Source organism: Passer domesticus, chromosome 6, assembly GCF_036417665.1.
Source record: "Passer domesticus isolate bPasDom1 chromosome 6, bPasDom1.hap1, whole genome shotgun sequence".
Taxonomy (NCBI): domain Eukaryota; kingdom Metazoa; phylum Chordata; class Aves; order Passeriformes; family Passeridae; genus Passer; species Passer domesticus.
This window is the reverse complement of record NC_087479.1, coordinates 9,677,678-9,694,781: the sequence shown is the minus strand read 5'-3', so window position 1 is coordinate 9,694,781 and position 17,104 is coordinate 9,677,678. Positions and strand designations below refer to the sequence as shown.

The 17,104-nt window shown below is 41.3% G+C and overlaps 1 protein-coding gene across 8 annotated transcripts in view; it reads left to right on the top strand.

The window, feature by feature from the left end:
* Positions 1-16,897, top strand: part of KIF26A (kinesin family member 26A) — a 96,205-nt gene extending 79,308 nt beyond the window's left edge. For 6 of the 8 annotated variants that reach the window (XM_064423182.1, XM_064423181.1, XM_064423186.1 and 3 more), the window contains 11 exons: positions 606-815; positions 2,811-2,904; positions 3,397-3,659; positions 3,910-4,093; positions 4,388-4,547; positions 6,223-6,385; positions 6,941-10,328; positions 13,710-13,900; positions 14,352-14,372; positions 14,775-14,925; positions 15,424-16,897. In XM_064423182.1, coding sequence (XP_064279252.1) covers positions 606-815; positions 2,811-2,904; positions 3,397-3,659; positions 3,910-4,093; positions 4,388-4,547; positions 6,223-6,385; positions 6,941-10,328; positions 13,710-13,900; positions 14,352-14,372; positions 14,775-14,925; positions 15,424-15,599 — 5,001 coding nt within the window. In that variant the 3' untranslated portion in view covers positions 15,600-16,897. The remainder of the gene's footprint in view (positions 1-605; positions 816-2,810; positions 2,905-3,396; positions 3,660-3,909; positions 4,094-4,387; positions 4,548-6,222; positions 6,386-6,940; positions 10,329-13,709; positions 13,901-14,351; positions 14,373-14,774; positions 14,926-15,423) is intronic. The other 2 variants (XM_064423187.1, XM_064423183.1) reach the window with 1 other exon arrangement.
* Positions 16,898-17,104: the final 207 nt, after the last annotated feature.

Genomic DNA, 17,104 nt, shown 5'->3' with positions numbered 1-17,104 from the left:
AGGTTTCTTTTCAAGCTTTTTGACCTTTTAGTGGTATGTGGTTTGATTTCTTTTCCTTTCTTTTTTTCCCCCCATTAAATCTGCAACTAAGCACTGGAGAGCCTAGCAATGACAGCATAAAGGCAACAGCCTGGGACAGTTGTAAGGGAGACACCTTTTTATTAGAATAATATGAATGAGAAATTGAAAGTTTCTAGACTTATTTCAAACGTAGTAGCTGTCTGAGCCTTGTGTTATTCAGACTGGTTTTCAAAGTGTCCCTTCGGTCACATTGGGTACTTGAAAGGCAGGAGAATAGAATTTTCTTTTCTTTGTCATCGTGTTACACCTGCAGTGGATCATACTTGCAGATCAGACATTTATAAATTGAATTGGTAAAACTGGAACAGCGTCAACTGAAGAGACAAAGTGCACCTTTGAAACCTAATTATTTCAGTGAAGACCCCAGGCTGGAAAATCTGGCTCTGTTTTTGTCTCACGGTTGTTCTGACACACCTAAACATGACAAACAAACACATCATGGGAAGGGGAGTGGGTTTGGGAGGAATGCTTTGCATATGTTTAGCTGGGAACTCAAGTTGTTGCTTTCTTCTGAATCCTTGCAGGTGAAAGTGATGGTAAGGATTTGTTCCTCTCAAGGGACACACGAAACGTCTGAATCCATGTCCTTCCTAAAGGTAGACCCACGAAAAAAACAAATCACATTTTATGATCCAGCAGCAACTGGGCCTTCCAATGCAGGTCACAGAAGAGGTGTTGTTGCTGTCCCAAAGATGTTTGCCTTTGATGCAGTTTTCCCCCAGGATGCTTCACAGGTACTGGAGTCACTCGTGTAAACCTCTTGAGTCTTCTCTTGGCCACTGCATTTGATTGCCTGAGGAGTTCCTTCTGTTCCTGGGGAATTTTATTTGAATGAGTTACCTTAATGCCTGAAAAGAACATGGTAATTAATAGACAAGTGGGTAAATTCTTACATCTTCTCTTTAGTTGAGATGTAAAATTAAGGAATAATAGCTGGGGAGATAGATTTGCTGAGAAAATTAACTTCTTGTGTATTCTCTTGTTAGAGAAAGGCACACAGTCAGCTTGAAATCCAGTTTCTATCCAGCTAGGTTTTAACTCATTTGATGGGACTGAAATAAAGTCCTTCCTCACAGCTTTCAATGGGAAATAAACATGTGCTTAATGTTAAACTAAATGCTGTTAGGAGGAAAGATAAAGCTAACCTCTTGGGATTGTTATACTGGAACAGGGAGCTTTTACATTATCTGCACCTTTTCCAGTTTATTTATACTGTGGTTTTGGCTGATTATTTTATGTTGATGGTTGTGCTGATGGTGGTTCATGTCTTTCTTTCGGCCTGCAAAAGGGAGCATTTATTCAGTAGTAGCCCCAGACCTGAAATCTGCTACACAGACAGGATGGCTGGTCTTTGAGAGGATTAGAGTCTGCTGTATATACAGCGAGGCTGCCCTCATGGGCATCTGATAATTCCTTCTGTGAAAAATCTTTGGTTCAGAAAATAAAATCCTAGAACAGCTTTAAAAAGAACTAATTCAACATTTGAAGAACTACACCAAGTCTGGGCTGCTGGAAAAAAAATAGGCTGAAAAATATAGTGAAAGGTGAAAATAATCTATTAATGTTGACAAAATATGACAAGGGAAGAATAATCTCCTCCTCAGATCTTCTCCTAGAGTTTTGTTTAATTTTTTGGGTCCCAGACTAGATAAGAAAAAATCTATTGAGTCTAAATTCTAGACAAGCACTAAAGATGGGGAATAGCTTCTCCCACACATCAGTGCCTAAAGCACAGGTGGCCACAACCCAAAGCTGTTTTTAGACTCTGCATAAGTTCAAGCAGGGTCTTTGTGCAGAAGTATGCAGCAGGGATCCCAACATGAGTCCAGAACTGGAAGTGAGGTTTGCTTACCTGTGCTGCCAGCCCTGCTGCAAGGTGGCTGGTCACAGCCTGTGTGTCTGCTGGTTTTGGCACCAGTCCTTCAGGCTGTTGACCCCTGGTTTGGGATGGCTTTTCAGATCCTTGTGGCAGGCCTGTTGGGTGGTCTGTTGTGATGTTTTTGGGTGATATTGGTGACTACTGGGTGATACAGTGACACAGAAGTACTACCACTCCTTCTGTGGAGGTGTTGTTGCTGGAGGCAAGCTTGCTGCCATGCACCTGCAAACAGAGCCTTATCATTTCACTGTAGTTACATATTTACAGCAGCCCCCTCCCCTGCCCCCCAGTTGCTGTACTTAATAGATCATCTTATTGTGTGTTTGAAACCTTCCCTGACGTGGATAAACTGGTTTTAGCACAATCAAGTATTTTAGCAAGGTTTCTTTATTGATGATGATGTTTCCACTGGAAGAGGAAAATGTGATACTATGAAATCTTATTCAGGGATCTTAATGCATTTTCTCCACTATGGATGTGTTTTTAATTCCTGTGAGCACTCCTGAGTAGCTTAATTTCAGTGGAGTTGCTACTATTACTAAATAGCCTTGGCTAAGCTATTATACCAGCAGGAAGCCTGGTTGGATAGAATTCAGTTTGCTACATTAGTCATAGAATCAATATTCCAAGAGAATAGGTTTAATAGAATTGAAAACTATTTTAGGCTGTAGTAGCATATTTTATTATTTTTTAAGATAGCATAGTTACTAAAATAATAGGACTGATGCCATAAAAATGGGGAGAGTATTGTGCCTCAAAAATATTGAATCATTCATTTCATTACAGAAGAATAGTAAAAACCACAGCAGTATATGCTCTTTCACTTACTTGTCTCCAATTTTTCTTTCAGGCTGAGGTATGCTCTGGAACAGTAGCAGAAGTAATCCAGTCTGTTGTGAATGGTGCAGATGGTTGCATATTTTGCTTTGGTCATGTCAAGCTTGGTGAGCTCCCAAATTCGTTACAGTTAATTACTATGTCAGTCTGGTAATTACATGCTGTCAGCTCCTGGAACAATAAACCTGGAGTATATGAATAGATTAGAATTTCTTTTTAATTAGCTTTGCAAACTTATCACGGTTTATTTCTACACTGTGATTGTAAGTTTTAATTTGAAAAGGTAAAATGTAGCATCAGATTAGCTTATTCAAGAGCAAGTTTATGTAGGTGCATTGTGATGAAAATCAAAAGATCAGAGATGTTTTTAACATTAATTTACTGTGGGTCTGGCTTATGAAACTTGCAAACCTAATTGAATAAATAGTCATGGGTTATTAATTAAATACTTTGAGTTTTTTTATCTGTTCTTTTTTCCCTTATCTGTGCAGCACATGGCATTACATGTAATGCACATGATGATATCAGGTGGCAATATGAAGACACACTGCCTTGTACAAGAAAGGTTAATTGTGTTTACGTTTGTCTTTTCATTCTAGGAAAATCTTTTACCATGATTGGGAAAGATAACTCCACACAAAGCCTTGGTATCATCCCCTGTGCAATTTCTTGGCTCTTCAAATTGATCAATGAACGTAAAGAAAAAACTGGAACTCGTTTCTCTATTAGAGTATCTGCTGTAGAGATCAGTGGCAAAGATGAAAACCTTAAGGATTTGTTAGCTGAAGTAGCCACTGGCAGCCTTCAGGATGGCCAGTCTCCTGGGGTTTATCTGAGAGAAGATCCAATATGTGGAACCCAGGTATAATGAATAGCACAGCATAGATTTTTCTGAGCCTGACTTTCTTCTACTTTTTATTTCCTTTTATCTGACAACAATTATGACAACTTTTAAGCCAGTAAAAAAAATTTATTGCTTTTAATTTTTAAGCCCATCTCCCATGGTGTACATATTTGTTTCTCTTAGTGCCCTGGAGATTTAGCACGTTCAGCAAAAAAATAATAAAAAAATGCCCCTGTGCTAATTAGTCATGTTCTTGTTTATATTCAAGCTTCAAAACCAAAGTGAGCTAAGGGCCCCAACAGCAGAGAAAGCTGCCTTTTTCCTTGATGCTGCAATTGCTGCCAGAAGCACCAGCAAGCCTGAATGTGAGGAGGAAGATAGGAGGAATTCACACATGCTCTTTACTCTTCACATATACCAGTATCGCATGGAGAAGAGTGGCAAAGGAGGAAGTATGAATGTTCTTACCTTATTGTTTATTTTTAAATTATGTGGTCTTGCATTAGTTTTATAAATGATTTGCAATTAACTTAAAAAGAAAAAAATGAACTCTCAAGCCAGTTGAGTCACCTTTAACTTTCGTAGCTGTGACTAATATCTGGTTTCCTTACAATTAAACATTAATTTAGCCATTATCCCATGCTGTATTCATTATTCTCCTCATTTGAATGCATTTTGAATACCGGGTTTGGCTTAAGTCCATGCAAGAACGTGATGTACAACTGTTTTTCCCCTTTTTGTTGTAGTGTCTGGAGGACGCAGTCGCCTGCATCTCATTGATCTGGGGAGCTGTGAAAAAGTGCTGAGCAAGAGCCGAGATGGAGGAGGCTCTCTGTGTCTGTCTCTCTCTGCCCTGGGCAACGTAATTTTGGCCTTAATTAATGGTGCTAAGCATGTGCCATATAAGTAAGTGAATTCTAAGTCTGCATTATCTTAAATTTGTGGTTGGAGTTACCTGAGAAATGGATTGCATCAACAATTTACTGTTCACCTAATATGAAGTTAAAGGAAATGCAGTCAGAGAGGGGTCTGTCTTCTTTTAAGGTCACTCCTACAGATGCACGTATCTTTCATCTAATTGCCCATAATAATATGCACACAGGTTTTTAAATGTTCAGGTAACATGAAATTCTTAGTTAGATTGTTAAAACTGGTATATTGGTATACTGAATTTGGGTGAAGTGTTGGGGAGGGTTTGATTGTTGAAAAAAGTGAGGGGAAAATGGCTGTTTTCTTTCCTTCTCTCTTCTCTTTGTTTCCTGGATTTGAAATTTCTGGCTGATCTCAGCCAGCTGGACATTAGTGAATAATTTAATCCAAATTTCATAGGATTTTCTCTTCTTTTTGAAAATGTAAAAATTGTACTGAAATTTTGGAAAATAATTGAGTATTAATCAAGTGTGGTCATCAAAGGTTGTTATTTCTGTGTGTCTTCTTGGATGATACACCTTTTAAATTAAAAAAAAAAAAAGACCACCTCGTTGCACATTAGTTTAGGAGAAGTGAATGTTTAGGTGTGTTACTTTGTAGAGTGTCTGTGACAACAATTTTGTGTCAAACCCACCTGTGGGGAGCCCAGCTTAAAGACAACAGCCACATTGTAAGCACCCTTACCAAAACTTGGCCTTCAGTCCTTAAATTTAATTGCTACTTGTCTTAACAACAGCACAAAGTTATAATGCATTATCAATCATGTCATTTCACATATTTATCTAGTGATGCATCTCAAACAGGTGGGTTTTTTTCTTTCTGTATTAAGCAGAGAGATATTTTCCTCAGGCTACTTTGCTAGGCTTGTGTATGGAGTAGAGGATGGATGGGTTAGAATAGGGAAGGGCAGATCCTCAACTTGGTCACCTACTGTGGTTTAGTGACCAGACATGACAGGAGTTCCCTCAGGTTTGACCTGCTCAGGGAGCAGGGAGCTTCCTACTCCAAGGAGCCATGGAGAAAGATGTCTTGAGGACCAGTGGAGGACAAAATGTCACTTGTCTTGTCAGCTTTGCTGTCCGCACTGGAGGCTTTACATCACCAGGAAAGCCTTCAGAGATAAGTTCTGCTTCTCTTTTTCTGTGTCAGAGCAGACCACAGGTGGCAGAATGGAAAGTAGATTAGCTGGGGTGACACTTGTATTTCTGGTATCTAACATTGTTATATCTCTTTAGAGATTTCTTACCATTTCTGTTGACTTCTTTTATTTCTTATTGTTAAAAGTGTTTGCATAGAGCTTACAGAGGTACTAAGTCTGTGCAGCTGAAAATACAGCACTCATGAGCTCTTTTGGGTAGTATGGTCTATACGTGACAAAAGTATTTATCAGTCCATTGGTTTACAATTTTCTAAGCAACAAAATTACTTACCATACTGTAAATATACAGGCAGATAAAATGTTGGTGGCTTTGTATGTGTGCATTTAGACACATTTTAAGTGTGGTCAGTAAAGGGTCAATAACAATATTTCTTATCTACATGTACCATGAGTACATGAGACTGAAAGCACAGCTTGTGGTGTAAAATTCTGAAAAAAAAAAGGTGTGGGTTTCTTTAAATAATCCTAGTGTTTTCATTTTTTTTTGCACAGGGACAACAAGTTGACAATGTTGTTGAGGGAATCACTTGGAAACATCAACTGCAGGACTACTATGATTGCACACATTTCTGACTCCCCAGCCAATTATGCAGAGACTCTCACAACTGTTCAGCTCGCATCACGAATACACCGCATGAGAAAGAAGAAATCCAAGGTTGGTTCACAAACAAGCAGAAATTAATTCATTTGAAAATGAGTTTTCCTAACCTCTCAGTAGGGGAACATGGGTTTTCTCGATGGTAGGAAGTAATACAAAATGCATAAAATCTCAGGAGAGGAACTGACAAATGACTTGGCACTGAGCCATCATTCTGCCCCCAGTCCTTATCCTGAAATTCCCTTCTTTTTGTTTCAAACACGTATTCTTTCTTTCCTTACATGTGGAACTATCTCAAAAGCCTCTATCAGTATTAATTAAAAATCAATAGAAGAGGAACGGAAAACTATTGAAGAGAATGATAATGCATAATATTTAATGGAAATTATTTGAAAAGGTGTGATTGTTACATTATTACTAATACAGTAAAATCTATGTAGCATGTTATTTTAATTTACCCTTCCCTCTAATATTTATCCACTAAATGTAGTTATGATACGATACACAAAGCACAGCTTTTATTGCAACCTGACCTTTTAATCACTTTCTGTGCATGTATATACTTATTCATCAATTACTACTAATAAATTTACTGTTACTTGTCATTTGCAGTATGCATCCAGCTCGTCTGGAGGAGAGAGTTCATGTGAGGAAGGACATGTCCGGAGACCGCCCCATTTGCGACCATTCCACCCTCGAACTGTTGCTCTTGACCCTGACCTTCCTGTCCTGAATATATCCAGTGATCCTGATTATTCCTCCAGCAGTGAACAGTCTTGTGATACTGTCATCTATGTTGGTCCCAATGGTGCAGCTTTGTCTGACAGGGAATTGACAGATAATGAAGGTCCACCAGAGTTTGTTCCCATTATCCCATCCCTAAATAAGAAGAGAAATAAAGATAATTCTGCTGTTAGTAGGAGTTCTGACAAGGACCATTTCAAATGCAACACTTTTGCTGAACTGCAGGAAAGGTTAGAGTGCATTGATGGAAGTGAGGAACCCATGAAATTTGCTTGTGGAGAAATCTCTGTAGGGTCCAATTGTAGTCCTGTTCCTGGAAGTACAGAAAATGCACAGTCTAAGTTGATAAAGGAAAAAGTATCCTCTCCTTCTGGAGGACTTAAGAAACCGATTCTGCAAGAAACTGCATCTCCCAAAAAAGGATATAACCTTCCTTTCCAGTCTGTTGCACCAAGGGGTAGCAATGGCAACTGTCAAGAAAATAGCACATCTCACTTGAAAGCAGAGCTTTCCAAGCTGCAGAGCAGAGCTGACAACAAAATAATAGACTCTGTCCTAGAGGGGGAGAGAGAGACAATCACTGATTCCCTGCAGACTCCAAGGTGTAGCCCTTTGAGGAATCCAGAGCAGAATAAGGCCACAGCTGAGTGTGTCACTAAGGAAAAGTCCTTGTACATGAAGAGACCCTTGCCAAGCCCAGCGCCTCCCCCTCCACAGCAGAGAGAACACTCCCCAAGCTCCAAAGCTGAGAATTTGGAGCCTGACAACAGCAATGCAGTTCGGACTCCTCCTGTGGGAATGAGCAAACAGATGGGAAACAAACCTGAGCAAAACCCTTTAGGAGGAAGCACATTCCTTGTTGGTAGCAACACGCAGAGTCAGTCGGGTGCGATAGAGGTACACAGCTTCAGGTCAGCATTCAGAGGGAAGTGTTTTGATCGGGATATACTGACCACTACAGTGACTTTGCAGCAGCCTGTTGAGCTGAATGGAGAGGATGAGCTTGTTTTCACAGTGGTGGAAGAGCTCTCTATTAGTGGAATTATGGATAATGGGAGACCTTCCAGTATCATTAGCTTTAACAGTGACTGCTCCCTTCAGGCCCTTGCATCGGGTTCGAGGCCGGTCAGTATTATCAGCAGCATAAATGATGAGTTTGATGCTTATACCTCACAGGAGACTTCTACTGGTGTAAATATTGATATTGTTGTGCCCTTTGCTAAGGATCCCTTTACCAGCAGCAGACGTTCCTCCATCAGTTCATGGCTTAGTGAAGTCAGCATTTGTACAATTGAAAGTGATGGAGCCCAGTCTAGTGACAGTTTTGTCGCACAGTCATCTTACAACTGTAATAAGTCTGAGGAACCCTTCAACTTGGACTCATCCCATTTATGTGTCCCCCTGAAAAGTGCTCTGAATGACAGTGGATTTTGCTTCTCTGAGCTGGAGAGTGAGAGCTTGAGTTCCAGCAAGCTTTCCTCAGGCATCAGTAAAAGCTCTCAAACCTCTGAAACTACCAAAGCATCTCAGATAAAAAGTGCTTTTTGTGTCACTGATCAGCCAGTAAAAATCAAATTTAGTAATTCTCGTGATGCGCCTGTGATAGAAACAATACATTCTAGTCTTCCTAGGAAAACAAAAACTACCTCTTCTCCAATCCACAATAATACTGTCCTCAGCTATAAAGAGCTGCAGAATCCGCATGGTATATTTGAAGATCCTTGGCTGTTACGCACCGATTATCACTTGGAAGCAAAACCTGCAGAGTCACTTCTGTCTCCAAAATCTCACACGTTTGGTACTGAGAAGCAGCCAGAAAAAGCTGCCCAGGGTTTTGGCACAGAGTCCAGGCCAACAAAGTCACAGACTATGCTTGGCTGTTCACAGAGGGTTGTGGATGGTTGTGAAATGGCCTGCAAATCCTCCAGCGGAGCTGCCAAGAAGTCAGAAATTGCGATGAAGATGCCACAGCTGAAGAGAGGAGCCACCACACTGGGAGTGACGCCAGTGTCACACGCTAACAGTACTTTGCCGGAGTGTGTGATCCGAGGGAATTCGGATGCTCCTCTGGCCACTGGCAGCTTGAAATCATCCCTGGGAAAGAAGAACGCACCACAGAAATCAACCATGTTGCCCAGGCCAGGTGGGCCAACACCTCCAACACCTCCAGTACGTAAATCGAGCCTGGAGCAGAAACCTGTTGGTCTGGGCAATGGTGGGGGGAAAGCCTCTGGCCTGGACTTTGCCAGAGCTGCCACACCAAAGGCTGAAGACGAAGCAGATTTGCGGTTGAAAGCTGGCTCTTACTTTAGTGAAAGTGCCAGCTACAAAATGAACTTGAAGGGTGACCACTCTTTGCCCAAGATGACGTCCAGCTTAAAGGTGAAGGCGTCAAAGAGTGAAAGTGTGCACCGATACGGGAGCCACATGTCTCTGGAGAGGTGTGACAGCCTGACATCAGTTGGATCCAAAGCAAGCATGGTGAGGGACAGCGGGAGCACTGGCAGCAGCCGTGCAGGGCGCTCTGTCCCCAGGCTGGGGGTCCCTCCTGTTGCTTCCAGTATGGGCTTACCGCTGCCCTTCACTGCTCCTGCACCTGGTAAAAACAACCAGGGAAAACCCACAGCTAACCAGAAGGTGCAAGCCAATGGGAATAAAAACCGGGGCCTCTCTGCCAGTGGGTCAAAGTCTCTCAGCTCCTCTGTGAAGTCCCTGGCACAGCCTGCAGGGAAGGGCGCTGGCATGGCCCCTGCTGGGAAGGCAGCCCCCCGTTCTGTGCAGCCTGTCAGCGGCAAACCCGGCCGCGGGACCATCATGGGCACCAAGCAGGCCATGAGGGCGGCCAACAGCCGCGTGAACGAGCTGGTGTCGGGCGGCTCTGCCAAGGCAGGACACTTCCGAGGCTCCACCGACTCTGACAGCGGCAATGACAGCGGCATCAACCTCAGCGACGAGAAGTCACAGATGCCGGTGCTGCCGTCGCCCTACAGCAAGATCACGGCCCCGCGGCGGCCGCAGCGCTACAGCAGCGGGCATGGCAGTGACAACAGCAGCGTCCTGAGCGGGGAGCTGCCGCCAGCCATGGGCAGGACGGCTCTCTTCTACCACAGCGGGGGCAGCAGCGGCTACGAGAGCATGATTCGGGACAGCGAGGCCACCGGCAGTGCCTCCTCGGCACACGACTCCATGAGCGAGAGCGGGATGTCCTCGCCGGGTCGGATGAGGAGCCTTAAATCCCCCAAGAAACGGTCAACAGGTAGGACATGAAGGGGCAGGTGGCCATGTGTTTGCTGGTGCTCCACTGCACCCTGAGGATGGAGGCGTTTTGTGGCATCTCTGACAGTGAGGAGAGGAGGCTTGGAGGGAGCTAAAAGAAGGGAGGTGGACTGACTGCATGCACTTGTGTGTTCATGTGTATTGCTGTGACAGCAGCTACTTGTCATTTATTTTACTTCAAAGCTGCAGGTGTGACACAGGTGCTGTGGTGGAGAGGGCAGGAGAGGTGTGGGTGCCCCGGGGTGCCGGCAGCCTCCCTGTGAGGGAGGAGGCAGCAGGTGGCTGCTGGCAGGTGGGGGACATTCCTTCCTCCCTCAGCAGGGCCAGGGCCACAGTGGCCCACATAGGAGGGTGTTGTGGCTGGGTTGGGTAAGTGAGGTGCTGATGAGTTTTTGTGAGGATTGTGAGTGAGTGAGTGATCCTGGACGACTGGTGAGAGAAGGGCAGTGAGGAGAGGAGGAGCTCTGCTGTTAGGTGTCTGTGAGGGAATGCCAGAGAGGCAGGCCAGGACTCTAGTTAAGAAACAAAGGACTAGGCTGGGAGGGGAGAAGAGAGTTTGTGAATTAATGAGGATTGCTGAATGTGCATTAGATTACCCTAAGGTAAGGCTTAGAGCAGTAGGGCGTGTGTATAAGATGCAGTGACTCTTAGGTTAATGCTACTAGCTAATCACAACATTATTGTATTGCACTCTAATAGTATTTATATTAAGAAATTTTAGGCTCTGTGTGTGTATGCTATATGGAGTAGGAAACTGACTGTGAGAGTTGCTTGGAAGAGGCAACTCTGGCTCACTGTGTCTGACCATGCCAAGAAAAGGTGGGCGTGTGGGGGCCAGGTCCCCTTCCCTCTGGAGCCTTTTCTTATTGCTCTCACTGCTGGTGCTCATGTAAGTGCAGCTGCAGTCCAAGTGTATTTGTAATCAGCTTCAAAATCTGGCTCATATGGTTGGTGTTACAGTGTTCATTTCTCAGATCTAGCTTGAGATCCTGTGGTATTGTAATGAACCGATGGCAACCAGTGCCATGTAGATCATGACCAGCAGCCTCCTTCAGCAACCTGGTGTACTGACTGCTGGAAATACACTAGGAACTAATATCAGCAATGTGCTGGGTCTGAACTTCTGACTGGAAAATGGCAATTACTGCAATCCCTGTAGATGCCCATGATGCTCAGTTCTGGCAGTAAAACCAAATGAATGAAGTTGATCTCATGGGGCTTTCTGGTCAAGGAAACTGAGTTGCTTCAGCAAGTGATAGATCATTTTGGAAACTTAGTATAATATTTGCTGCTCTTCTCTTTCCATAGCATATCTGCCTCTTAAACCTTTCCCACAAATCAATATTAACTGCTGTATAAGTTGCACACACATTGAGAAGGCATTACCCACAGATGGATTTGTATTTGTTTTTGCCCCAGGAAATACTTATAAGGTCTTTAAAAATGACAAACTATTTCTTTTTCCAGTTGTAATTGCTCTATATCAGTAAATTATGTATTACTTTTTTGGAGTGCTGTATACTTTGAGAAAATAATGTGTTTTATGCATGAAATGCGGTTTACCAGGAAGTGCATCAAATATTTCTTACAAGAAATGTTTGGTTCAGACCTATTATTGTTCGAAAATAATTGTAATCTTTGCACATTATTAGATATTCTTGGAGTGATTTGTGTAACACCAGACTATGTTGGAGTCTCTGGATTTAAGGACACATCTTACTCCCATGTATGTCACTGTAAACCTGTCTCCTTATCCTGTAAGGGAGAAATGATGTTGAACATGGCTTGTACAGCGGAAGGAGATGAAGTTTGCCTGCTTATTGCATGTGTTTGACCATATCTGTTTGGTGTCCTCCTCAGAGGGATCTCCTGTCAGCAGTTACAGGGTCAGGGTTACAGTGTGTGGCTGTGTCTGACAGGACAGTAGTGGTAATTCAGGCTGAATGGATTGGGCTTGTGAGAATGATTTTGTAGAAGTAGAATCAAGTCTTCCCCTTTTGAAAACATTCATGTTTTGTTCTTGTTACTTAGAAATCAGCAAGGATGCAATTAAGAATGAGAGATGCTTGTAGATAACTTTTGGGGTATCAGTGGAGGTGTTTTGCTATGAGGGTACCTGCTGGGATTTTATTTATTTATGTTGGAGTTCATGACTTACCTGACAGGCTTGACTTGTGCTTACATCTCCTGTAGAGGTCTTAGCCCCGAAGTTATTTTGGCAGCATTGTCCTTTGAGCAGAGCTGCCTTGTCTGTTTGATGTGGTGCCTTTGGTAAGAGCAGAAGAAACAAGACTCTTCACCTCCGAGTTAGTTGTTAATAAGAAGAGGCAATTAAGTACTAAATTTATTGTCACCGGTCACCTAAAGCCAGCTTACACTTACTGCTACCTTGTGTCATTACAGCTTGTTTCTAGTGGCCTTCAGCCCTCCTTTTCTTACGGATTGGGCTGCAGGCTTGTTAATATTGCCTGACCAGCTCTATGCATGTAGTCAAGCTTGAGACATGTACTGTAAAGGTCCGCTTTTTAGAGAATGCTAAGAAACTTAATAATCACAAAAAACCTGCTGGGAAACAGCGTGCCAGCTCTTGCATTTTTGAAGGATGTAAGTCAGTCTCAGTTTCATGAAGCTTGAACCTTAGCAGGATAATGGAGCAGTATAATTTTCTTGGAAAATCTGGAAGCATTGTGTTGAAGGCTCCCAGAACTGGTGAGTTTTGTCATGCACTGAGCATTCTGGGTGCTGGTGCAAATGTGTGGGATGTCTCAACATTAGAGGTGCTCAAGTTGTAGCTGGGTTGATGCCTTCTGAATGCCTCTCAATCCCACAAAATCACTGAAAACTGATGGTATTTAGCACCGTAAAATAGCAGCAGTAGTTCTGGAGGGAACTGTTTGAGCTTTGCAAAGATGTAGTGCAGTGACAGGGATCTTAGATAGTCTTGCTTGGCTTTAACTGGGAGAGCAGAAGATTTCCAGATAAGTAAGTCATTATCAGTATTAGTTTTAGGTTATTCACTATCACACTGCCTTTGCAAGGTAATGAATACCATTGTAGTCCACCAAAGAAAAATCAATCCAGGCAAAATATTTCTGCAAGGAGAGAATAAAGAACTGATGTACAGACATCTGCTTTGGGAGAGGAACTGCTGTTGCTCCCATCTGGGAACCAAGTGAAGCCTACTTTGTCAAGGCAGTAACTCAATTAGCAGCCTGAGGGTATTTTACTAAAAGGAAAAGATCAAGAAAAACATTTCTTCCTAAGTATATTGAGAACCTAGATCTTTCTTTAATTCACTGCAGTATGTTCTGCAGTGTGTTAGTCTCTTAGAGCCTGAGGAATGTTTGTTTTTGTATTTTAGGTCTCCAGCGGCGCAGACTGATTCCTGCACCATTGCCAGATGCTGCCTCCTTAGGAAGAAAACCCAGTGTCACTGGCCAATGGGTTGATCTACCACCTTTGCCAGGCACTTTGAAAGAGCCATTTGAAATTAAAGTTTATGAGATTGATGATGTGGAACGATTACAGCGACACAGACAAGAGGAAACTGAGGTCAGGACATATTTTACAACTGTAGACAAATTACAATATACACACAAAGTCCTTGCTTGAATACCAGAATGTATGTGTTCAGGAAATTGAGTGCAATTAAAGTACTGTAATTATTAATTTTACAATTCATATGTTGGGGTACCCTTAACACAGAAAATGAAAATGATTACTGTCTAAAATTAATTGTGTCTAACATGACTGATGGTGTAAAAGGAAGTTACCAATGAATACATTATGAGAAGACTTCATAATCCTGGCCTGGCTGGTGGAACCTTACAGCCTCCCTCAACGATAGGGTCATTAACTCTTTATGTAAATGACAGGATTCTATTAAATCAGGGATATACTGAGTTTGACTTACTTGTAATTGGAAAACACTTCAACTAATTCTATTTTAGAGACCAGAATTCTATGTTCTACTGATGCATTTTTCCCCTTTCTTTTGTAATAGCCTTTCCAGGATGTTGAGAAGGTAGGAATGCTTTTTAGAAAATAAGAATTCATGTTTTAGTACTAACTAGAACTCTGACATGATCATTAGGCTGTGTTTATCATTTTCATTACTGGAAAAAAGAATTATTTACAAACAGTAGTAATTTCAGAATGTATTAAGAGATGTTTGCTAATTCAGAGAAGTGCAACAAATGCTCAAGTGATGTAGCTTGCAGTTGCTCTAGATTAGAATCCATTAATGTAAACTTCAAATAAAAAGGCCCCCTGAAAACCCATAAAAACCCCACCAACTCCACAACCAAATAAAACAACCCACCTGTTCATTCTTACAAGTAGTGAGCTGGGAGCAATTTTTGTCAGACTGTTATAGGCTGGCTTGCAGCAGGAAAATTCATGGAATGGTCTTTCTGTGTCTTAAAAGGGTCTGATGTATTTCCATACCAAGCTGAAGATACTAGAGAGGCGCCAGCAGCGAATCAGGGAAATAAAGGCAAAGCACGAATTTCTGAAGGAAGAGTTAGAAGAGACAAAGTGCAGGTTGATGATGGATCCAAACAAGTGGAAGGAAGATTGTAAGTATTTTGCAAAAACAGCAGTATGATTAGCCTCTAACATAATTTCAGCATGTCAGCACTCCCACTGAAAAACTTAATCAATTGCTAAGATATTTTGCTGAATTGAGTCCTAAAATACTCTGTGACTCAGTCTGTGTTTCTGTAATGTGCTATTTAAAAAAAAAAAATCCAAACAAACCAGAAGAGAACATTAAAATGGTGCTGCTAATATTAAATGTGATTTTTATTAGTCTTTTATTATTATTCTTTCCAAAGAAGGAAAAAATTGTTTCCATATATCCATGTTATAGCTGGGAAATTGAGGCATGAGATTTGTTCCCAGACTGAGTGTTGTGCATAACTGGAGCCTCAAGGCAGAGTTTTTTATCTGCTGAACAAAGAAGGAAGAAAGTCTTAGTTCAAGAAAAACTAAATTTTACCATGTTGGCTGCTTTGTGATAGAATAATGTTTTATGATAAGCTGCTTCTCTTACTCAGTACTTTCTTGTCTGACAGTTGAAGTGGATCCTGATCTGGATAAGGAGTCACAGGAGTACCTGGAGGCACTGGAACAAGTGACAGAGGAGCTGGAGCAGTGTGTTAATCTGTGCAAGTCACACATCATGATAGTGACGTGCTTTGATATCGGGATCAGCGATGCGCAGGACGGAGTGCGGGAGGTGGAGGTTTGAGGAGAGGTTTCTCAAGGGACTGGGCAAGTGAGGCTGGGTCGTCCAGCATGAAGAAGTAAACGGATAAAGTAGCTGGGAAGTGAAGGAGGAAAGGTGAAGACTAAAAAGCAACAATGAATGTTGTAAGAGAAAGAAACAGCTGAGGAGTGGGAATGTTCATAAATCATTTGGTGCCTCAACGTGACCTGAGCTGTACAAAGGTAAAAGTAGGAACAAGTGTTGCTTCTACCAGAGGGAAGTGAAGCAATTTAGTACAAACCCTGATGTTAATTAACAAACAAACATGAAATGGAAGTGCCTTTAAAGTTCATTTGATTTTCATTTTTGTATTTGGTGCTAGAATTAAAGCCAGCAAACCTAAGCAGACCACAAAATGTATTCCTACAAAATATTTTATACTGTATAGTGTATTTATGACTATATGTAAAAACAAACAACATTGTAGCAAAAGCAATAAGTAAATTATGTTTTCATACCTGAACTTGCCTTCTTGTTTCATAGAAAAGCTGTTTTATGTAGCAGAATTAAAATTGTATTATAATTGTTTTCTTGTTTAGGGTTCAAAATATTTTTATGAACATTTATCTATTGAGAAGGAGTATTATGGCATTTTGAGATGATTGTTTTACCTTCAGGTTTTGTATTATTGCTTTTTCAGATCAAAATAAATGTTTGTTTTCCATTTTATATATACATATATAGATATATATTAACTGCTTACCTACTTCCTTGGTTACTAACCTCACTTTTCATAGACCTGGTCTTTTTTGGAATCGTAAACTTTATGTGAGGAAGTCTACAAAGGGCACTGTGGTTTGTTTTGGTTTTCTTTTTTCCTCTCTGACTGCAGGAATTGAGAATTATGTTTATTACCAAAACCATAAAACAAGCAAAAAAAAAGGAGCAAAAAGTTTTTGTAAATGTTAAGTTAGGTCCATATTTTTATATAGTTTTGACTATAAATATAGCATTTGCATTTTGAACTTTTAAGACAAATAGTATATCTTTTTACAGTTTTTCTAAGGAAGGCAAACCCTCAGGATCAAGTTTATACATGCTGCATGAGATTTGTGCTTTTTTGAAGGAGGCCACTTAAGTGTGGAAACTATTGATAAATTGTTGCCAAACAAATACTTTTGAAAAGGTTTAATAGTGTATGTAATACCACATTTCATAATGAATCATATTTTCTAATCATCTTCCTTTTTATGGTTTTTTCAAATCCTTTGTATAAATATGTATTATAACAGCTTGCTTCAGTTTTTATCTGTGAATAAAAGATACATCTATTGTTACAAGTGCTTTTTGCTGTGTGATTTTGATATTCAGAAGAGGGAGGATGGTCTCTGGTACACTGTGTTCAATGTCACATTGCATTGTCTTTTTGCCCAAGAGGTGTGTGACTGGCAACAGAGTTCTGACATTCGTCATCTTAAACCAATCAGGAAAGAGAGACAAAACACCAAAGGGAGAAATAAATAGCAGTGATAATACTTATATTCTCT